Source organism: Drosophila mojavensis, unplaced genomic scaffold (assembly GCF_018153725.1).
Source record: "Drosophila mojavensis isolate 15081-1352.22 unplaced genomic scaffold, ASM1815372v1 contig_80, whole genome shotgun sequence".
Lineage (NCBI taxonomy): Eukaryota > Metazoa > Arthropoda > Insecta > Diptera > Drosophilidae > Drosophila > Drosophila mojavensis.
The window spans coordinates 16,631,359-16,654,574 of NW_025318906.1; the positions used below are offsets into that span (position 1 = coordinate 16,631,359).

Consider the following 23,216-nt stretch of genomic DNA (forward strand, 5'->3'; position numbering starts at 1 on the left):
GGGTCGCTGGTTGGGTTGGGTGATTTTCGGGTGGTTTTCGTGTACCGCCATTAACTTGCACTTAATTTGATTAACTGAAAGCCGATGTTTACATGCGCTGCATGCCAGCAAATCTATCAAAAATGTGTAGAATACTTGAGCAAGCGAATTGCGGCCGAACTGAATTGATGGCTGTAGCGTCTGCCTTGAGCACCAGGAGTAGGCTTAGTGTGTGACTTGTGTAAATAATCCACCGTCTTTCCATATTATATATGTGAATATATGTATAGCTGTGCATTAATGGGCGTGCTACACAATGGGGGAAATAAAATATATACTTTGTGAAATGCAACCACTTCAAATTGAAGTATTTGTTTCGGTTGTTTTGCTAACCTGTAATCATTGCTGACAGCATATGTAGTTGTATATGTATGCATATATGTATAAATGAAACTTACATCCGATCAGCGCGGCAGTCGAGCATTCTCTCTTTCTCTCTTTCTTGTTTTACTCTCGGTTACACTTAAGCCTCGCTGATTAAACTGATTGCATTGCAGCTGAGGACGAGAGTAAGCAGTGCAGATCGTCTTCGACAAAATCGTTCGCCTCTATTCACACTAGTACACACTTGCATACTTCGCTCTGAGCATTCATCTAATATTACGCTCTTGTAATACTTATTGTCTGCATATCGACAACGAAATGTCTCACTATGCATGTGGACCCACTAATACATTTACATAGCTCAAAGCTCAAAGCAGGCTCTCTTTACTCTCTCCTTCTCTGTTACGCTCCTTCAATACTAAGAGCTTGCATATTGACGACGAAATCGCTCATGTTTACTTACACTAATACACATTAAATAATATGCTCGCGTTCTCAGAGCCTCAATATCGCTTTATATATAGTTCAGCCTATACTTCCACTAATACATTTACATATTTCGCTCAGAGTATGCAACTTATATTACTCTCTCTTTCTTGCAAACTTCGTTGCAAACTGAAAGGAGAGAGATATATAAGTTGCCTACTCTGCATATAGCAAACAGTTTGATGTTGATGTTGAGAATTTTTGTATTATACATATGTGAGACTTAGCCAAATTTATTTTCTTCATCAATATCAAATGAGTTCAAAAATTTCTATACTAATTTCGTTGCTGATATTCTCCATTTATATTTACCATTGTTTCAATTATTTCCTCTCGTATGTGAGCAATAATGCAATTCATTACGAATCGAACCCATTACTGGTTTTTGCATTAGCGAATAGCTATAAATTACTGCCGCCATTATTGGAGAACATAAATATGTATATAGATATATTACCGGGCGACACTTTGCATTCGATTTAAAATTATTTGCAATTATATTAAAATGTTAATGGCCGCAAGGCGAAACGCTTCAATGTCTCTGCGGGCTATTTACACATTCCAATAAATTTCTGGCCCAAAACGAATTTTCGAACATTTGGCGAGAGTTTTACATATTTGCTCCTTCCTTCTCTTCCACCACCTCTTCTTGCCTCTTTTATACTCTTCTTTTTCGCTTACGAGCGCATTATTGGGTATGGGTATGGGTATGGCGCTCAGTTGGCACTTGAAAATAGAGCAATATCCACTTGCATATGTCGCGCGGACAGTTTAAGAATGAGTCGACGCCATAAATATTATTGATGGGCGGGGCAACGCCCACCAGACGATGATTGCGGAAAGCGGATGTAAAACCTTGGCAATGACAGTTTCGGGTGCCGTCTGTTATGCAAATGTCGTCGTATGCCAGCGTCTGCTGTACTCGCCTCGCCTCTTTTGCCTGCTCTGACTCTGTTGCGTATGCATGTGTGTGTGTGTGAGTGAGTGAGTGAGTGAATTCGTTGTGTATGTGTGAGTGTGTGATTGTGTGTGTGTATCGACGCCTGTTTATATGCAAATCTTTTTTTTCGGTCGCGCCTGGTTTGTCTTTCGCTTTGCTTTCTTTCGCTGCAGCGCCGCCTGTTTTATTTCTTGCATTAAATTAACATCAATAAAATGTGTCGTTTGTATTTTTCCCGTCTGTCTGTTCGTCCGTCTGTTTGTCTGTCCACCCGGCCCACACTGACCCCGCTCCCTTTTTCTGCACTTGTCTAGGCCATAATTCGTGGCTAATGCCAACATGTGCTGCGATTTGTCCATGGAGTTTGAATGACATTAACTATTCTAGAGAGAGACAGTTATCTACGTTTACCACAAAATACATATATGCATTTTTTTTTTTTATCAAATATTTGTATATTAAAAGATTATCATATATAAAATTCAGCCTCTTATTCCTCACACAAAGTAAGCTATACTGTCATTTAAAAAATATACAATAAATAAAGTATACAAACAAATTTCAAATATTAATTTCAAAAATAAATAAAAATCAAAAAAGCATAAAAAAATGAACCATCATGAATTATGATCAGCTCCAATGGATGCCAACACGTTCAGCGCGTTTGCATGAGATCGATCTAACGCAGCGGCCCAAATCCGATTATGTCACCCTGTCTCTACTGGGCTTCTATATTGTTGGCGGCATCCTGCTAGCCATGAGCCTCTTCTCAGTGATTTGCATTGTCATTATGATATGCTGCGGGAGCTTGATTTTTGGCCCAACCAATGAGGGTTTGTTATAGAATGTAAATGCAACCCGAGAACCGCAATTATCGATTTGTGCTCTGATTTTGATATTGAAAAATGTAGACAAGATTCATTTTTTAATAACAAAATCAGAGTGCGAAATGTAATACGGAATATGGTCAGGAATTTGGTGAGATATAGTACTATATACTTAGAGGTCTCTTTAATCTTTAATCTCCGATTCCTAAATAGACGGGAGATACTTGGGAGCGTGATATAGTGGAACTGAAGCACTCGAGGAAGTTATACTGAAGACCGTGGAGGGGAGAAGAAGAGAAGGCGTATGATGCTTGAGTTCAATATAAAAAACAAATGAGAGACAGAGAGATAGAGAAAGTGAGAGCATATTTATTCAAGTTGTATGCACTATGTATGAATGTGTATGTGTGTGAAGTAACATCAAAATCTGTTCAGTAAACGGTAATAAAAGTATCAAAATTTGTTGTAGAAAGAGCAAAAATGCGTTTATCTTATAGTTATATAGAGTTGGGTAGTTGGTGATGATGATGGAAGAGGAGAAGATCTTGTAAAATAGACTGAATTAGTCATAATTTAGGTAGTTGTTGGTGATGGTGGAACTTGGAGAAAACTCAAACATCAGCAGCGTTTATATCCAATGCTCTGGATCTTGACATAATATTGTCTAATTAAAATGTATAGAAATATTTTATATTATTATTATTATTTTAGATGAAACTGCCTAAGGGATGACTGGACACGAATTTTAAAAAATATTAAAAAAAAAAAAAAAATATATATATATATTTATATAAGCTTACTCCCACTATACATATTGCAGTAGAGTAGTTGTAGTTTATCAAAGATTTGAATCTGCTGAGAATGCTTTAACACTCACAAATAATAAATCAACTTGCCTAGCATACTAATGCAAGAAACTTTTCAGCTAAAGGCAAGTTTAAGTTTTACTACAAATTAATAAATAAATACAAGCATTGTTTAATGCTCGTAAATACAACAAAGATTAAACGAAAACTCATGCAATGCGAAAGCTTTTCCATAGCTGGGCGGCTTTCCCTTCGATGGGGGGCGTGGCGCTTCTGCTGCTGAGCTAACAAATCAACATGGTCATGAAATATTAATATTAATGCACAAATATTGAAAGAAAGTCTGCATGCGAGACCGGGAGCAGGAGTAGGAGCAGGAGTAGGAGCAGCAGGAGCTGGGGCAAGTTCCTAAAGGCGATTCGCAAATGCTTCTATACCTAAGTGAAATGCTAAAAGATTGATGACTCGGCGTCTTTGTGTGTGTGTGTGTGTGTATTGGCCGGACACTCGTGTGTGCGTGCTTATAAGAATTTATGGCTATGTGTGTGTGTGTGTGTGTGGGTGCGTGTGTGCGAGAGCAGCGCTGCGTATACGCAATATTTGTATTTATGTATTATGAATCAATGCGCGTAGCGTGCTAAAGCTTTGTGCACTGGCCATGGCTATGAATTTTAGGGCAGTCAGCCTGTCAGTTTGGCATAAAAAAGTATATTTATATAAAGTATATATATGTGTGTGTGTGTGTGTGAGTGTGTGTATTGCCCACTAAAACAAAAGGATAACAATAACTTCCGAGCAGGAGGCGGCGGTTGGCAGCGCAATTTTTACGAAAGGTCTATATGGGGGCGGATTATGCGTTTGCGGGGCGTTGGATTTTGGCTTATATATAAGCTCACTTACAGCACAGCGCATAGAGTGCGCCCATAAAAATTGCATGAAAATGAAAGACATCCCCACACACACACACGCACAACAATCATAGACAAAGGCCGAACCCTGTGCATTCCAGCTGTAACTGGGCAAAAAAAAAAAAGAAAAAAGGCCGCATAAGTTGCGTATGTTTCTTTCCATCTTCCTCTTCCTCTTTTTTACGTAAAAAATTATACTATTACAATCAAGTTTACGAGGGCTATTTGGCCGCATTGCTTGAGTGCCAATGAATATGATGATGGCCGGGCAATGATCAGCCGTTTAGATGATGATGATGATTGTGTTGGCTTCTCTTCTCTTCCGGATATAAAATCAACGCAAATGGTAGACAGTGTGAGTGTGTGTGAGTGGGTGTGTGGACAGCGAAATATTATAGACAGAAGTTGGCTTGGGATAAAATGTTTGAAAGCGTTCAAGCAGGGAATACAGCTAGCTCTATACACCACTTATATAGTCTGAGTGGGTGGATGTACGTAGATTATTATCTGAACTTAGGGAGAAATTCTCATTATATATCTTATAATTGAATACTTATTATGTTAATTCTGTATATACGAAAGAGTTGAGTCTGGAAATGTGATATAAATATATATTTTTTAAATTGATAAATGTATACATTTATTTTTATATCGATAAACATAAACAACTTTTGTAAAGATAAAAAATAAATAAATTAAATGAAAATAAAAATGAATATAATATATTATACATGTATTGATAAATATACACACATTTGTACAAATCAATATAAATTATCCATACATATGTATATTAATATACTCGACTTATAGTTGCTACCAATTTATATGTTTAGCCTGTACTATAAGCCTTATACAGGCAACTTCCACTATTTGCACTTCTCTTTTATCTTCGATTAACACTTAAGCCCTCGCTTCAGTCGTTAACCCTCAGAAAGCTTGCCTTTACAGTTTAGTGACGTCACAGAGCTCAGCGCTCGGATAGACATGCAAGCGCTGCCTTTTGGCATCTTGACATTGATGATTCCCCAGATTTGCTGCAGCTACAGTTGAGCCGAAATGATTTTGCTGTTCCATGGGGCTATTACATTCCTTGCAGCTGTAAACTTTTGCTTACCCTGCCAATTGCACTTTGTGTTCTCCTTTTATGCTCGCTCCCAACTACAACATTTCGTGCTTTCTTTATGCATTCGCTCACAGCCAAACGCACTCTCAACACCCCACAACATGAGCAGCAAACGAACATTTTGCTAGCTTCACTCAAATGGCTCTTTTTTTTTTGTAGACTCCCCTCGACATAAGTCCAGATGGAAAGTGCAGAGAGAGGCAGTCAGGTAAAAACTGCTCCAGCTAAAAGGGTTGCCAACAACTGCAACAACAGCAACAACAGCAACAACGAGAGCAGCAGCAACAACAACAGCAACAACATTCAAAACGAAACTTTGAAAATCGACAAGCGGGGCTTTTGACTGCCGCTCAGCTTTTTGCCTCTTGACGTCGCTCTACCTCTCCTTCTGCCTTTGCCTCTGCCTCATTCTTCCTCTCCCTCTCTCTTTCTGGCACCCACTACATAGTGTTTTTTTTCGCGAGCTTCGGCCACTTTTTTGCGCCACAAAACTTTACACTTTGACATGCAGCCACGTGTACGACTATGTTGTGAGTGTGAGTAGGAGCGTGAGAGCGGCTGTGTGAGTGTGAGTGTGTGTTTGTGAGTTGAATGCGGATTCGTTTGCGCGCTTTGCCTGACATTCGCTTTGAATGCAACTGCCGAACTGGCAATGGGCAGCGCTTTGCCATTGCCTAACAAACTAATGCCAAATGCCTCAAATAGTTGGTGATTAAAATGATGTCACAAAGCTTTTTTATTTGTTGCTTTTTAAAAGTGGATGCCATTATAGTATTACGAAATATGTTATGCAGAAAGAGATTATATTTTATTTAAATATGTAAGTATATGTATATTTATTTAATTATTGCATCGGTTCTTCTGATCTGATTTTCGAAAGTAAAATACGGAATATTTATTGAATTAGTTCTAATGTCTAGGTCAATAAGAAGTTTTTATACTTATTTCTTATATCTTTAAAAATTAAAACAATTGAATAAAAAAATATTAAATTACGTTTAAAAAAAGAAAACATTTAAAATGAACTTCCACTTGAATGAAAATGATCTGAAATCGACTTTATTTAGTAGACTCCTTTAGTCTATGAAGCTCCGTAATGCATTATTTAATGACATAATCATCAATTCCTATTGCTTATTAACAGTTAAAATATTGTGTAACGCATTTCGATTCAAGTGTTTTCGATATTCATTGTAAATGTAGGCTTTATCCATTAAGCAGTTGGTTGGGGCTGCCATTAGGGCACAAATACAGTCATAATCATCAGCAAATGCTCTACCTTTCTCTCTCACTCCACAAAGCAAATACACACGCTCGCATATGCAAAGCTTTACATAATGCACACACACACGTGCGAACACTTGAAAATCTTTCAGCTCGCATGAATATTTTAAAAACTCGCTCAGAACTTATTCAAATTATGATAATGATGGGAACGGCGAGTGCTTGGCAAATTGTGCATGTGTGTGTGTTTGTGTGCTTGTGTTTTGGAGAGGGTTGAGGCTCGCTCTTGCCACGCTTCTTCACTCTCTACGCTCTCTTTGCCTTTGTGTGTGTGCGTGTGTGTGTGTGAGTGAAGCGCTAACGAGCGCAGGTACTTGGGCGACCCAGGCACAAGTCCCAGCTCGCAATTCCCATCTAGTTCCCGTAATGCATTTCATTAATTTGTATACAATTCTCTTCTCTTCTTTCTTATTTTTGCGAATCATCAGAGAGATGTGTGTGTGTGTGTGTGTGTGTGTGTGTGTGTGTGTGTGGCAGTTTATGAGCACTTTTTGTGAGTGGATCGCCATCGGCATCATTAGAAGTCACTGCACGACAAAACTCTGCCCTCGAGAAGGAGTTGAGAGTGTTCCACTTGACTTTGAGCTCCTTAATTTCTGTATTCAGCTTTCTGTTTTGGTTTTTGGTAAGCTATTTTTTTTTTTTTTTTTTTTTTTTTTTTTTTTTTTTAGTAGGAAGCGCCAGAGCATCATTTTGCCCTATAATCTTCCTTGAAACAAAATTTACATCACAGGTTTAACATTTGCTTCTAAAATTTAAACATATATATTTAAGTAAATTAATTACTATTAGCGATGAGGTTTTCGAACTGTCGTCTTTTTAATCGACGAATGGGTTTCGAATTTGGCAGCTTTCTTGCCAGCCGGTTGGCGTGGGACTTGAGGCGATCATTATACCGGCTTGAATGAAATGAGATCTGCTCTTCCACTGAATCCATTTTGAGATCTCTATGCAAGGAGGAGTTTCTTACGAACCAGGGGCATCCAGTGATTTGGCGCAAGGCCTTGTTCTGCATTATCTGGATCTTTTGTCGGTTACTCTTTGCGGCGACTAACCAAACTTGTACACCGTACCTCCATATTGGCGTGATTATGTGCGTTATTAACATACGCTTGTTTGCAAGGGACAGCTTGCTTTTGTTGTGTAGCAGCCAGGACATCTGCTTGAGGCGGGCGCGACAGGTGCCAACAGTCGCCAGAATGTGGGGCTTGAAAGTGAGCCGACTGTCCAAGTGGATGCCCAAGTATTTTACCGTCCGGGCTTTTTCCAAGGGGGTACCATTGATGAATACGGTGGTGGGCGCCTCCTTTCTTAAAGAAAAGCATAAGCTCTTGCTTTTAGTGGCGCTAATTTTAATATTCCACCTGTTCGCCCATTGTACAAAGGAATCAATAAAATCTTGGAGAATTTCCGCCGCTGCGGAGCTGGATTTTGTTGACACCATTACGCAGATATCGTCCGCATAGGTTGCCACCAAAGTTGAACTTTGGGAGACTCCAAAGCCTGAAGCATCAGGAAGAGGAGCATCACCTATGAAGATGCAGAAAAGAAGAGGAGCGAGGATACTGCCCTGTGGTACGCCAGCGGCAAACGAGTATGTGGAGGACTGACTCGATTTAACTTTCACTCTGAAAGAACGACCCTCCAAGTAGGATCGGATCAGAGCGAAGTAGTGCGAGGGCAGCTGTTCCTTGACCTTCTGCAGCAGTCCTGGGTGCCATACCCTATCGAAGGCCTGTTCGATGTCCAGAAAAATGGCATTACAGTGCTTTTTGTTGTCGAAAGCCCTGAGGATGTGATCCGTCACTCTGTGCAGCTGCTCGGTAGTACCGTGTCCAGCGCGGATGGTAAGCTATTGAGCAAATATAGAAACTGGTGAGAGTTTTGCATAATCTATATGTTTTATTCTTCATTTGAAATTGTTATTTTAAATAATTAATGTATTTAATTGATAGATTTGCATATTGAGAATGTACTTTATACCCTGTAAAATTAGTTGAAAGGAATTGAGGTTTATAGAATATTAATAAGCAATACTCGAAAAATTTACTTTTTTTGGTTAAGTATTCCAAAAATTAAAAAAAAAAAAAAAACTTTTTAATAATTATTATTATATTTTATTATATTTAAAAATTTTTAGCACCAATAGCATGCTCTGTATTTAGTTTCTTCATTATTCCAGTAAACTTTTTAGATATATGTGTGTCAAGAAATTCAATAAAAATCGGTATGGATATTTACAAGGAGAGCAGAATTGGGCATTACAAGCCAAGTCTGTCCCCAGATCAGATAGTAGATGATTCGATTGAGAGTGGAACAGCGATTCTGATCACCTTGGCGGCCGTTTGCCTTTTCGTTGGCTTCTGCTGTCTGACCTTCATGATTGGCATCTTCTGTGGCCTAGGCTGTTGCAACACTGACCACGCGTACAGGTAACAGGTAGCAGGTGAGTGACGATCTCAATTGAATCTAATAATAATAATAATTGCTATATATTCAGCAGCAGAGAGCGTCAACTGTGAGCATGTCCAAAAAAAAAAAACTCCAACAGATGTAGTAGGCTTTGCTCAGAAATTTATTCCAACAGTTATAGCTAAAAGCATGTGTCAATTTTAAATCTTATAAATTATAAAAACTGCCTTAAACTGAAATGCTGTTTGTTTCATAACAATCCCTATACCATTGTTAACTGAAAGTCTTGGCGGAGTTCTCTGAGCCGTCTTATGGCTCCATTGTGGGGGAATGTGACAAATGCGAAACAGTTGGCTGAAACAGTTCTCGGACAGATGCGACGGCAACAGTCGTAAATGCACTCAGCACTTTGTCAGCTCGCAGACAGCAGAGATGCAGCATCCATTTCGGCCTGGCCAGTGGCTGCAGTCTATATGGTCTATAGTCATATACTTGAGTATGACATGAGCTTTACATCTACTTCGGGTTTAGGAGGGGAAGAGGGGGTGGGTGTTTGCAGTCTGCCTGGATAAGCATAAAAAGTATCACTTTACTTCTGCCACCATGAGCTGATGTTTTCTTCTCGCCTTCTTCTTGTTGTTTTGTCTAAATTTCGTTGCTTCCATATTCAGTTTTATAATTTTTGCTCACAAGTTTTTGTGGTGCATGCAAAAGTTTTCATTGCCACAGGAAAAACTTCTTTTTGTTTCTTTCTTTCTATTTTTTATGCTCTGCCAGAGTTTTGGCGGAGTGCATGTGCACTTAGAGTGTGTGGATATTCAGTTGAAGAATGTTCTATATATATAGATTTATATATCTTTACATGTGTGCAAGTATTTATATATATATGCATACATATTTCCGACCTTCTAGCTCTTCTTCTGTTCATATTTTTTAGCTTTCCTAAAAGGTCTTTTGATAAATTTTTTTTTTTAAATAATATATTTGAATATATTTCCAATCATAACAGAATATTAAATATAAATAATATATTTTCCCATTAAGAGAGTTTTCAAACCAATACACTAAAAATTCATTTTTACAGGGTATACAAGCTTAATTTATTGCGCATTAAGTAGATTACGGTTATTGTTTTTCGCATTTCATTATGAACACATTAAAGATGACGCAGAGCTAATGTGTGCCTGATATCTTATGCCTAGAAATAAATTATAATATCTCCTATTCGTAAAGGTGCTTAAGTGGTATCAACTTGGCTTAGGCTACCTGCCCAGCCAGCTGACGAATTCTCGAAATTTCTCAAGTTTCCGCTGTCCGCCCCGCGCGGAGACCTGCTGCCAGCGCTGCTCCACAATCAGACGCTCCTCCTCGTCCAGGGTGTTCATATATCGTTTGAGCTTCTTGCCAAAGGATTTGAGCAACTGCGTCGAGCGCATTTGGATCGTGCGCTTCCAGCGATCGAAGCCCGTGCGCTGCAGACAGAGGGAAATCAATTGCACCTCAATGCTGGACGTCTTCTCGGCGGCATCTGCGTCCAGGTAGACGTCCACGATTTCATAGAACAACTGCAGCGCTGCCGCTGTGTAGTTTCTCTCGTGCCGGAGGAACAGCTCGAAGCTGTTCAGGTAGCTGAGTATGATGGGATTCTGTGAGTCGAGCACGAGCAGATCGTCGACCACGCTGTCCACCAGCTCTGTGGCATGCTCCATCGCACGCTTCGTGATGGCAGCCAGGCTGTGCTCCGCTTGGGCTGTCAAGCGGCTACGGCCGTGATCTCCATAGCTGGCCACCAGGGGGAGCTGTGGGGCAACAGATTCGTCAATTGCGGAAACCTGTGATCAACGCACATTCGACAGCTTACGGGCGATAGCAGGAGGAGCAGCCAGCCGTAGTGGATGAGTGGATGACTCCGGGTGTTCATGGTGACAGCTTGACAGTTGTTTGCCTACTGCACGTCTCAGAAACGGGCCACGACCACATGGCCAGATAGATAGCCTTATCATAGGCCTTTCCATGCTAACGAATTGCCTACAGTTTGACATGACGATGAAATACGATTGTGCGCTAACTTGACACACGCCACGCCCATGACGACTGATAATGTCGCATTGATACGGGCAAATGTGAATTCAAATGCCTGTAATTCATTTGATTTTAATAATCAAAAGTAGATAAAGAAACAAATGCGCGAAATGAGTGAAAATTAATATTTGGAGTTGTTTTTGATTGACTTGATTAGTGCTTATCTATAGATGTATAAAAGATGTATGATAAAGGTTTTTGATCTTGAGCAAAAAATGAAAATTGTAAAAAAGAAAAGTTAGGGAAATGTTTGAAGAATAATTATATTAAGTGATATATGTGTTCTATAAAATATTATAAACAACATATTATATAAAAATATTTACTACACGATAAAATCTGTAGAAATGCGTAAGTTTCTATCTGATGTTATCGTGTAGTAAATATTTTTATATGATATTTTATTTATAATATTTTATAGAACACGTATATCATTTCTACAGAAATATTGCTACTCAATAAAATATGCCTCTACTATATAAACACCTGTTTCTCACATACCTTTTTATAAAGCCAATATGCCGCTCAGAGGCACACACCCTAATAAATATTATATATCAGTTCAGAGCATCAGAATATATCAGAATGTCTTAAGCTTTGTGTAAATATTAAAGAATACCAAAAAAGAATATTACTTAAATTTTTTATCTGATTGGCAAAGACTGAAACTGCCGGAAACTTTCAATATACAATAGTTTGGATAAATATCATAACACAAAATACGTAGCTGACCGAAACTTAAATTTGGGGCATGAAAAATTTATGTGGCGCAACTAATTCAAATGGCGTTGAAAGGGAAGCTGAGGATTCTCTTTAACAAAAAAAAAAAAAACCCCCAGCGGATGACAAAAACTACGCAGTCGAGCGAGCGGAAACGCATGCGGATAAAATTAATAATGGCCAAATAAAAGTTCTCTGCCTCACTCGAGTGCCAATGGAGCTGGCGGCGTGGCGAGGGCGGACGGGGTTATAGCGCCCGCGGGCGAGTGGCGTGTGTGACAAACGTCGCAATCGTATGTGGGTCAGTGGCATATGATGAAAATTGGTGGCATCATCAACTTCGCAAATGGAGAATAAAAAGCGGTATTACTGGCCTTTTTGCACTGTCTGGTTTTTTCAATGGCTGCAATTGAGAGTTTTGAGAGGCGGCAAATCCCAGTGCTCGCCGCGCATTGCCCGCGTTCGGCTGCACTTAAAACTTTGATAAGCCAAGCTGACTGCCATTGTTCGTTCGGGCAGACAGCAAAAATAAAATCTGCAATCATCCGGCTATAAATGGAAAAGCTGCTCTGCTACTTATTTCGATGGAGCTTCATTGATAACTTTGCTCCACTGCTTTATATAGAATACTTCCAGTCAATATTACTGCTCTGTAGAATATATATTTCTTGTTTGCCTGATTAACTTTTGTTGTAATTTTCATAGTAAAAATATTAAAGACGCGCACCGAGAATCACATCCGACCATGGCAGTCGATCGTCAACTAAATCGTCGAGCTAGGCTTGCGCGCCTGCTAAGCCGACTCTCTCTCTCTTCTTTTCAAAGCAGGTGAAGATGAGAGTAAGCATGCTCACACTTTCACATCTCACACATCAATATCGTCGTCGACAAAATCGTTCGGCTCTGTTCTCACTTATACACACTTACACACTTCGCTCTGAGCAGGCAACTAATATTGTGCTTATTAATACTTAGGCAATTCGCCGATGATATGCTTGGCCCGTGCTCACACTAATACATGCACATACCTCGCTCAAATCACGCTCTCTATACTCTCGCCCTCTCTGTCCTGGTCCTTAAATACGAAGAGCTTGCATATCGGCGACGAATTCGCTCAGGTCTACTTACACTAATACACATTTACACATCTCGCTCTGTGATCGCAGTTAATGTTATGCTCGCGTTGTTAAATTCTCACAGCTTAAATATCGCCGAATAAATTGTTCAGCTAGCTTTTTCATGCACTAATACATTTACATACTTTGCTGAGTATGCAATTTATATTACTCTCTCCTTCTTGAATATCGGTGATGAAACCATTCGCATCTACTCACACTAATAAAAATCTAGACACCGCTCAGAGCACATAACTTATATATTAATGTATTAGTTTCTTTTCTAGCTCACTTTACATATAACGAAGATATACAGAAGATAATACTAACTCTTGGTATTAAACATAATCAATTTATCAGGCGTTTTACAGCTAATAATCGGCATGTAATCAAGTATCTACTACTAAACAATTACGTCAACAGAGACACATATACACACACATATATAATGCATGCATATATAACTCTCAGAACTCCCACAACAGATTTATGCCAGAAATATATGGCTAAGCAATAAGCAACTCAGGCCCTGTCAATCCCAGCTGAAGGGAAACATGAAGAGGGCTCCGGAGAAGAAGAAGACGAAGGAGAAACACAAGTGTTGTAAATTCTGTCCCGCCCCTTCCTAAGCGCGTATTCCATGCCACCCTTGGAGCCACTCGGCGCTCGCATGCAAATTTCAATAACTTATATTCGTAACCCTTCCGCCAACTGACACTGAATATCAAATATGAGGCAAGGCGCAGACGAAGTACAAAAATTATTTGCATACTTTCTGGGGATGCTTGGCCCAAAAAAAAAAAAAAAAAAAGGCGAAAAAGAAGAAAAACTTCAACGAAACAAAGGCAACAGAAAATAAGCAGAAGAGTTATAACTAAAAGCTGACGAAATTGAAATACTCTTACAGACAAGCTATAAATTATTATATAGCATTCTGTATCTGTATCTGTATCTGTATCTGTATCTGTATCTGTATCTGTATCTGTATCTGTATCTGTATCTGTATCTGTATCTGTATCTGTATCTGTATCTGTATCTGTTTTTCATTGCTTTTCATCTTTAACTTCTAAATCAATAGGCTCTACATTAGAGTATCTTAAGCAGCTGGAGCCACATGTGGCGCACTTTCGGTTTAGTGTTAAAAAAAAGCTAAAAACAAGCCGTTACATGCTTCCGGGTGGGTGCAAACAGAACAGCCAGACACGCCCCCCTCCCCCTCCTCACTTCAACCCACCTCATCACCGCGTGGTTGTAACCACAGCACGCAAACGAACAGAAACGAAACGAGTTTATTTATTGCATTTGCAAATTTTACACAACATTTTGCAGTCGATGGTTTCGCTTCTGTGAAAGGTGTAACTCGAGTTTATCGCTGAAAAATATTTCCCCCACCTTTAGCAGAAATTGATTCGGTTTATGTATGTGAAAAGCAAACTTTGCGAGGCATTTGTAACACGAAGCGGCAAGTTCAATGAAGCCAAAGGTGTTTGCTTGTTACGCTGCTCCCACCGCACCCCGCACCCCGCACTCCGCCACCAACTTCCAAATTTACGTGTTCGCATTGGTGTTAGTGATTGCTATTGGGTTCATGGGCTATGAGACGGGGGTCTGCGTGGAGCTGTGGGCTGGGATGCAACCGTTTGCCAGGCAGGCAAATTGATGTGCAAATATTTCCATAAATTTATTTTCTATAGCGTCAAGTTTTGGGTGTCATGTTTGGAAACATACAAAAAATTTGCGCAACTTATTTGAGCATCCCGACAAAAACTCTCTCACTCTCTGGCTCTCTCTCACTCTCACACATATTCTCTCTCTATTTCTCTCCATTTCTCTCCAATGCTGTCATGAGTTTGAAATTTGATTTTTGCGGCAGGCAAAACTTTTTTGAGGGTTCATGCAGACTATTTCAAAAATTTGTTCATTTCCCTATAAATTTACAATGCCTTAAAAAAATGTGATCAATCTTATATTATTTATAAGGCTACAAATCAAGCAACATACATGTATAGAAATCTCGAATTTTAAATTATACTCGAGGCGGTCGGTCACTTGATTAATAGAAGATTTCATTTTTGAAGAAATATGCATTTTGGTATGTAGTGAAATATTTATTGCTCTAGGAACTACAGCTCTGCAAATTACTGCTAAGTCAATTTGAATTTCTTTTCAATCGATTTCGAATGTATATTTTATTTATGGGTATTTAAAAAAAAAAAACAAAATGATTCAGGTTTTATTAATATAAAATTTAACCATAAACCGGAATCGAACCTTGAATTTTTTGTTACAGTGCTGAACGTGTTTACACTGGGCTACCAAGCAGTGATATGACTGTTACGAGCTCACAATCACGAGCATTAAATACGGCCATAGCAATCAAACCTGAAATGCTCGCGCTGTCGTCGCTCGTAACATGTTGGAAGCTCATGCATCAAGTTCTGGGTTCGATTCTCGCTCACGGCTCTTTTATAAATAGAATATAGATTAGGTGTGTGTTGTTGTTGTGTAAGGTGTATAAATATTAATGCTATTTAAATATATATATAGTCTACTAATAATACGCCTGTCTGTGTGTGTAGACAAAAACAAACAACAGTTTTGGAATAAAGTTTTTAATATTTTTGCGTTTTACTTATAAATTTTTTATTATTTTTGCTGTTTTTTTACTATACATAAGTGCTTAAAGCTAGCTGTAACTAATAGGCATGAAATAACAAATATATATATATGGCTCATTTACTTACTTGTAAAAATGTTAATGTACCTTAAAAATATGTACATACCTTAAAGAATAAAAAATTAAAAAAAAAAAAAAAATTAAAATAAAAAAAATTCTCAGCATATTTTTACCTCAGATGGGACTCGAACCCACAATCCTCGGCTTAGGAGGCCGATGCCTTATCCATTAGGCCACTGAGGCGGTGAACACTGTGGCAGCTAAAAGCGAATATAAATACAGGGCGTAAAAGCGAAAACTTTGCCAGTCGACGCAGACGTTTATATATATAGATAAAATGAAATTCTGTTTTGGCCCAACAATAGAACGGATAGAACAGCTGTTTATGGCTGACAAACAAATTATTTACCTGTGCTTATTTCAATAATTGTTTGCCTCGGATGCGGGCCAACAGCTGGGCACACAATTGGACGCAGCGTTGAGTGAGACGTTGAAAGGTCGTTGGGCAATATTTACTCAACAGCAACAAGAATGCGGCACAGTGCGTATGTCTGTGTATATGTACATACATATATCATATGATAAATCAACGTCACTTAGCGTTCATTGGTAATTCACTTTGAGAACTCCCAGAAACCAAAATGTAAACGCCAACAGTGTGCGGCCGCTTCAGTCAGCCATGAAGACAGAGCCAGAGAGATGGAGACAAGGTGGGAGAGAGGGAGGTGCAGAAGAAGAGCAAGAGAATGGTAGGGAACTGCTTCACACACGAAGACGTATCATTTATATCAATTTAAATAACGACCTTTCAATGCTGCCGAGAGCAAAGCATGAAAAATCCCTTAATCAAATGCTTAAAAAGCTCAACAAAACACCTTTTGTGTGAGGGAAAGTGGAAAATGTCCTTTGACTGACCAAAGGCGGGCAGCAAGGACCCTCACACACACACACACACCCTCGTATTGGTTTAGATGGATGGTCCGACGAGCTATTGACAGTTGTAAGCCATAAACCACAGAAAATTGGGCATTATATTAGTTAAGATGCTGTCAAGCTGAAAGATATCGCCTGCTTCAGGCTTACTGATACCGGGGGCCCAGCGGCCAGTGGCAGCAGCAGCTAACAGTGAGCCCAAACGTAGCCGCAGCCGCAGCCGCAGCCGTAGCCGCAGCGCAGACATATCGTTTTCAACGAAAGATACATAGAGCGCGGTATCCGTTTCCGTATTTGTATCCGTATTTGTATCTGTATCTGTGGCCCAATACACACCGTTTGACAGGCAACGCAGGGCGGAAATCGAAATAGAAAACAGAAAGCGCCAGCGAACCTGAAACCGAACCCTAACTCCAACCCGACGCCGGAACAAACACTGAGTGGCCAGCGGGCAAGTAGATAAGCAAAACGCATTCATCTTACTGAATGAGAAGTCCGCAGACGACGAACTGGCTGACTGGAAAGCTGGTTGGCTGGCTGGCCTAGGCAAAACTAAGACCAAACAAAAGTTGTCCAGGCGTGGTTAAGAGCTATGCGAGCATTAAAAGCTTTAAGATATTTCATCTGCTTGTTAAATCTGACAGCAGCTGATGCAGCAGGAGCAGGAGCAGCAAGAGCAGCGGTAGCAGGAGGAGGAGCAGCACCAGCAGCAGGAGGAGCAGCGGCAGCAACAGCAGCAGGAGCAGTAGGATGCAGCAGCAGACGGTGCAGCAGCCTCATCTGTTTGCATTCTCAAAATAAGTAGAAAAATATAGAAAAAAAGTGCGGAAAAAGCGGACTAGGTGAAAAATGGAAGAAAACATGCGAAAAGTAGCAAATATATTTAACAAATCATCATAATGAAATATAAATCAAACATAAAAACATTCTGTTCGAGTAACTAGTACACCTCTAAGTTTTTCTTCTAAGAATTTTCTTCAAATATTTCCTCTATGTTTTCTTCTAAGTATTTCCTTAAATTAATTCCTCTAAGTATTTCTTCTAAGTAATTCCATTAATTAATTCCTCTAAGTATTTCGTTTAAGATTTATTTAATTTCAGGGACTGTAACGATTATAACTTTTATAGCAAAAAATTAAAAAATAAAAAATATTTTTTGAGTAATTAAAAAAAATGTTTTTTTTTTTTTTTTTAATTATTAAAATCAATTTTTATGATAAAAATCAAAAATAATTATTACGGATCAAATTGTATATAAAGATCATGTATTTGTATCATGTATTTGTAATGTATTTTTAATTATTAAAATCAATTTTTATGGTACAAATCAAAAATAATTATTACATATCAATTTGTATATAAAGATCAAATCATAATAATAATAAAATTTATTTCCACTAAGTATTTCACATAATTATTTGCTTCAAGTATTTTCTCTAAGTCACTTCACTTCCCATTACTACACTGTACGACTGACCCCCACCACGCCTGGACGACTGAAGAAATGCTGCAGCTGCTGCCTTTTATATAGGGCACCTCTCACTCACAGCTGAAGTCGCCCTCAAATGCTCAGGTAGAGATCGTCTCATTCGACCTTGAAGTGACCAATGGCAGCACTCTCTGCTGCTCTAAGCATTTCAGCTTCGTATTACTCAAATATAAATACGAAATGAGTACGGCTGCACACATATAAACAACGTAAACGATCTTCGGTAGTTCTTCCTCTAAATTGTTTACTTACATTTAACATATACAATAATTATTTAGCATTATTTAGTAGCCCATAGCTAGATCCTTTTCAAATATGCAAGATCTAGCCTGAAATTGGCTAAGTTGGCTACACTGAAAGGGATATCTCTTACTTTGGCCTTGCACAAATCATAGTTAGCTTTTCTTCTTCCTCTTCTTCTCCAACCGAGCCACTCCTCACATTTGAAGTTAACTTTATTTGTTTTTGGAAAAATTCATCGCTGTGTCTTTTTGGCCACTCTCGACGTTATCTTTGGCCACACTTTTATTGGTCTCTTTATTTGGCATGCCACCGCTATAATTCACAACAAAAAAGCCCGAGATAAGCGGAAACTGTTTGCGGTTGCCCTACGAGTGCATGCGAATTAGTTTCACTCGCCGTCTTTGAGTGGGGGCAGGCGCCCAGGACGAAGGACCGACAGGCGGGCTGCCAGCAGGATTTGCTGGATATGCTGGATATGCTAACCAACAATTTGCCTTCGTGCTGCTTTAAATGAACGAACCTTCACCAAGCCAAGCCCTAAGCTGAGCAAATGGGCTTAATGGCTGCAACTACAAATGATTTCTTTGGTTAAAATTAAAGCTAAATTTGTCGAAATATTTGTGTTTAGGAACTGATAAACAATATACAATTACCTATGTATTGTAAAAATATTTAAATATGCTTAATTAGTGTAGAGATCGACTTGGACTTATATAAGCAAAAAATTGAATTAATAAATTATTCCAAATAGATAATAAAATTTATTCGGACTTAAATATTTTGGATTTGGTAACAATAACCAAAATTTAGATTGTAGTTTTTTTTTAGATTTACCGAATTCAAACACAAAATTTAGAATAATATTAAATTTCATTTGGTGTCCCGTCTCATAGGACCATCAGCCTTAGATTTAGAAATTACTGTCATTTTCTTATAAGCATATTTTAAAAGTTATACGAAAAAATATATATATTTTTATTTTTAATAATATTCTTCTTCCATGTCATTTTGACTACTATCAGATAAGCAAACGGTAATTAGCTTTTATTATAAATAAATTAAGTAAACAAAATGTTGTAATAAAATAAACAAAACTAAAGCTTTATTTCTTTAAAAAAAAAAAGTAAAATTATGTAAAAAAAAATATAAAATTGTATTTCTATAAAAATAATTAAACAAAATTATGTAATAAAATATTAAAATATTTGTATTTCTATAAAAATAATTAAACAAAATGATGTAATAAAATATTAAAATATAATTGAAGTTATATTATAGTTTTATTTAAAAATGTAAGTCAATAAAATGATTTAATCAAGTATATAACATTATAGTTTTATTCCGATTAAAAAGTAAAAAAAAAAAAAAAAAAAAAAATGATGCAAAAATATAAAAATTATAGTTTTATTATATTATAATTTTATTTTTAAAAAATAAGTCCACAAAATGATTTAATCAAATATACAAAAATATAGTTTTTTTCGTACAAAATAAATAAAGTAAAATCATGTAATAAAATATAAAATTTTAAGTCCTAAAAAATAAGTAAAGAAAATTGTGCAAAAAAAAAATGATGGTTTTATTATATTAAAGTTTTATTAAAAAAAAGTTAATAAATTGATTTAATTAAATATACAAAAAAATGAGTCAACAAAATGATTTAATAAAATTTATATATAGCTTATATAAAAAAAAAAGTATTAACATACAGAGTAATAGTCTGCTGTTGCGTCTCGCTTCAATCAATTAATTGTCATACGCAATAATTCGCTGTGCTCCATTGGCTGGCGAAATTGGCAATTCAATTGGCGCAATTTCATTTGGCAGTTGGCGCATCTTTTAGCCAAATTTGTGCCATTAAAATGTTTATGCGAGGCAGCAGCACTTAAATTAATAGCCGTGCAGTTCTAGGCAACAGAGTTGTGAGTGTGTGTGTGTGTGTATCTACAGCTGAAGCTGTGTATTTGTATCTCTGGAAGACAGCCGGCAGCAGTTAGCACCTCTAACAAATATCTTTGGCAATTAAAATGCTGCCACGGTCGTAACTCAAATGTTGCCGCGTCCGACTGACAGTTATTTACGGCTCGGAAATGATGGCTAAAACGGCCGTGTCTCGCGTCTTTGGGGCTGCATTTAATGGCCTCCGCTCATTCATAGATTTCCTCAACGTTTCCTGCACTTTATGACTTATTGAGTAGGAAAAAAAAAAAAAAAAAGTGAACGAAAATTGTTTCAAAGAAATTGGTGCAAAACGTTTTCAGCTAATCGCGCAATTTGTTGTTGCCTGTTTCGAATATGCATTATGCCAATATTAATTGGCTGACATTAGTTTCACGCCAGGACCAGGTGTTATGACCAGGAAGTGGGATAACTGTGCATGTGTGTGTGTGTGTGGGTGAGTGTGTGGCACAGTCAAACAAATTGCGCTGCAATCAGTCAAGGCTCACTCTGTCTGTCTCTCCGTCTCACTCTAGCTCTGTCTCTTTCTCGCTGCGCTTCTCCCTTTGTGGAGCATCCCTTGTCGGGTTGAATAACTCGATGAGTGCGGCAGGGCGAACGAAAGTGAATGAGAATGCAAGCGAAGCGAACTGGGCGGGACTTGAGCCTCGTCACAGGCCTCGAGCATGTTAATTATTTAGAGAGCATGCAGATTTATTTACTAAACTGTTGAGCTTACCTCCATCCCTTACCCACTCAATCCCCTCCCCACTCTCTTTGTTGCCATTGTTTGCGCTTTTGTTGAGGTGTGTTTGTTGTGCCAAGTTTTTCGTTATGCCCTGCCCGGGGTTAGCTCAACATTTTCCCTTCATTTGCTTGCCAGAGATGAGGACACATATTTCGGGTTTTATTTCTTTTTTTTTTTTTTTTTTTTTTTTATTTCTGAGATTGTATTGTATTCTAGTATGTTACTGGGGGTTAAAAGTCCCAAATGTAATGGACTGTAGACTACTTATTATTGCCTTACTCATTCCCTTAAGAATTTTCTCTTATTGCTGTTTGCATTTTTTCCCGAATTTCGAAATTAATATTTTATTTAAAATTCATATGATTAAATATTATTGGGATAGTTTAACATATTAAGTAAGCATTTATAATTTAAAGTAAAACCTTTTTAATTCAATTTATGAAAGAGGCTATAGATATAAGAAGAAACTATGTAGTACAGTCAAGTCTCGATAATTTGTATCCCAGTAAATCGAAACCCGCAACAGCAAAAAAAAAAAAAATTCGATCCCCTTAAAAAAAAAATCGTTCTCGATTATTCTCGACAGCTTGAATTTCTATGTAAATTGACGAAGAACCTATGTGATATAGTGGAGTCTCGATAATTTGTACCCCGGTAAATCGAAAACCGCGATAACCTGAAAGGAATTCGATCCCATTGAACAAATTCGTTCTCGATAATTTTAATTTCTGTGTAAATCGAAAAAAAACTGATCCCCTTGCCATTTAGAATTATCGGGACTCGACCGTACATACTTTTTTTTTATCAACATCAAAAGCTTGAAAATCTTTTGAAATAGTTTCAATTGAAAACTCCAATAATTTTTATATATTTTATGTAAGAAGTATGAGGTATATGTACATTTAAAGTAAGCGTATTCCATATTTCTCATTCCCACATTTCCTAGCATTTTAGAATTTCGTATGCTGCTCTCTGCACTGTCCTCGCAGCACTCACTTTTATTTGTCCGTAAGTACGTGTTGGCCCCAAGGCAATGCGTCAAGTTAGCTGCAGAGCTGCATAAAGCAACTGCCTCACAGACTGGCCCAGAGCAGTTGCAGATATTACAAATACTCGAGCTCCGAATGAAAATATAGTAGTATATATATAAATATGTATATATACTTTGTATAAATTCTGTTACATTTAGCATTGTTAATAATAATTTGAGCTCTGCTCCGACTCCTTCACAATATTTGCTGACCCAGTTACTGGCCTGGCTTTTATATATGGCTTTTACTGCTGTTTGCTGTTTGCTGTGCCCACATATCAGTTGTGTTGTGTTTGTCCTGTTCTCTCTGCGTGTGTGTGTGTGTGTGTATGTGTGTGTGCGCGTGGGGTTGGCGTTTCAAGTTTCAGCGCTAGGATTTATGCCATTTCTTGCGCAGTTTATTTCTGTTTCTGAAAATATTTCTGGCCACTTCTTAAGCAAAACAAGTCCATTATTTGCTTAACATGGCTTTCTTAGTTGTTGCTGTTGTTATGTTTTTCTTTTTCTGTCGCACAGAGTTGTCACACATAGCACTACAAATGTACTACAAAAGCAGCCCAACCCTAAAGCTCTCTGATTTATTACACCAACATATTGCTTGGCTGCAGCTGTTCAAGTTCTTTCTGCTCCATCAGCTGCTGCTGCTTAGACTAGTTAACAACATTTTTGATGGCAATTTGGCAGCCTTAATTAGCACAGTTATTTGATTGCTACAATGTTACGGGTGAAATACTAAAATAGGCATTTTATGAAATGCCAATAAATTAAGGCATTAACAATGTCTATATAAATATATATTACCTCATATCATATGAATATATTTCTCTCTCTCTGTTTATAACAGCTCATAAATAGCATATTTTAGGCAATTGCAATTTTTATATACGACTTGGTTGATAACAATTGAAAGTAAGAAGCGTAAATCTGTATTACATATGTACATATGTCAATATAGATGTAGATGTGTATGTAGAATGCATTCTACATCATTTGAATGATGAAAATAGCAGCTCTGTGCAAGACTCTGGGTATGTCTTAGTTTAGCACTTCTTAGAAGAATATTTTATTTTCCTTTAAAGAACTTGGCTA

General features: G+C 37.8%; 1 protein-coding gene, 2 long non-coding RNA genes and 1 other non-coding gene across 6 annotated transcripts; 2 read left to right on the forward strand and 2 right to left on the reverse strand.

Moving 5' to 3' along the window:
- Positions 1 to 2,269: 2,269 nt before the first annotated feature.
- LOC116804099 lies at positions 2,270 to 3,097 on the forward strand. The gene is made up of 2 exons (XR_004364123.2): positions 2,270 to 2,767; positions 2,830 to 3,097. It is a non-coding gene; the product is annotated as an uncharacterized LOC116804099 (long non-coding RNA).
- A 5,784-nt stretch (positions 3,098 to 8,881) lies between these two features.
- LOC116804118 lies at positions 8,882 to 9,391 on the forward strand. Of its 2 annotated transcripts, none has more exons than XR_004364150.2 (2): positions 8,882 to 9,186; positions 9,241 to 9,391. It is a non-coding gene; the product is annotated as an uncharacterized LOC116804118 (long non-coding RNA). The 2 variants fall into 2 exon arrangements; XR_004364149.2 differs by having other exon boundaries at positions 9,244 to 9,391.
- Positions 9,392 to 10,188: 797 nt separating this feature from the next.
- On the reverse strand, positions 10,189 to 12,713 carry LOC6580248. 2 transcript variants are annotated; one of them, XM_002006066.4, is made up of 3 exons: positions 11,736 to 12,713; positions 11,014 to 11,289; positions 10,189 to 10,951 (listed from the first exon to the last, which is right to left on the reverse strand). In XM_002006066.4, the coding sequence occupies exons 2-3, from the start codon at positions 11,071 to 11,073 to the stop codon at positions 10,415 to 10,417; spliced, it is 597 nt and encodes a 198-aa protein (XP_002006102.1). In that variant the 5' UTR covers positions 11,074 to 11,289; positions 11,736 to 12,713; the 3' UTR covers positions 10,189 to 10,414. The 2 variants fall into 2 exon arrangements, with proteins under 2 accessions (XP_002006102.1, XP_043866790.1); XM_044010855.1 differs by having other exon boundaries at positions 12,682 to 12,698.
- A 3,203-nt stretch (positions 12,714 to 15,916) lies between these two features.
- On the reverse strand, positions 15,917 to 15,989 carry Trnar-ccu. The gene has a single exon. It is a non-coding gene; the product is annotated as a tRNA-Arg (tRNA).
- Between the last annotated feature and the right edge of the window lie 7,227 nt (positions 15,990 to 23,216).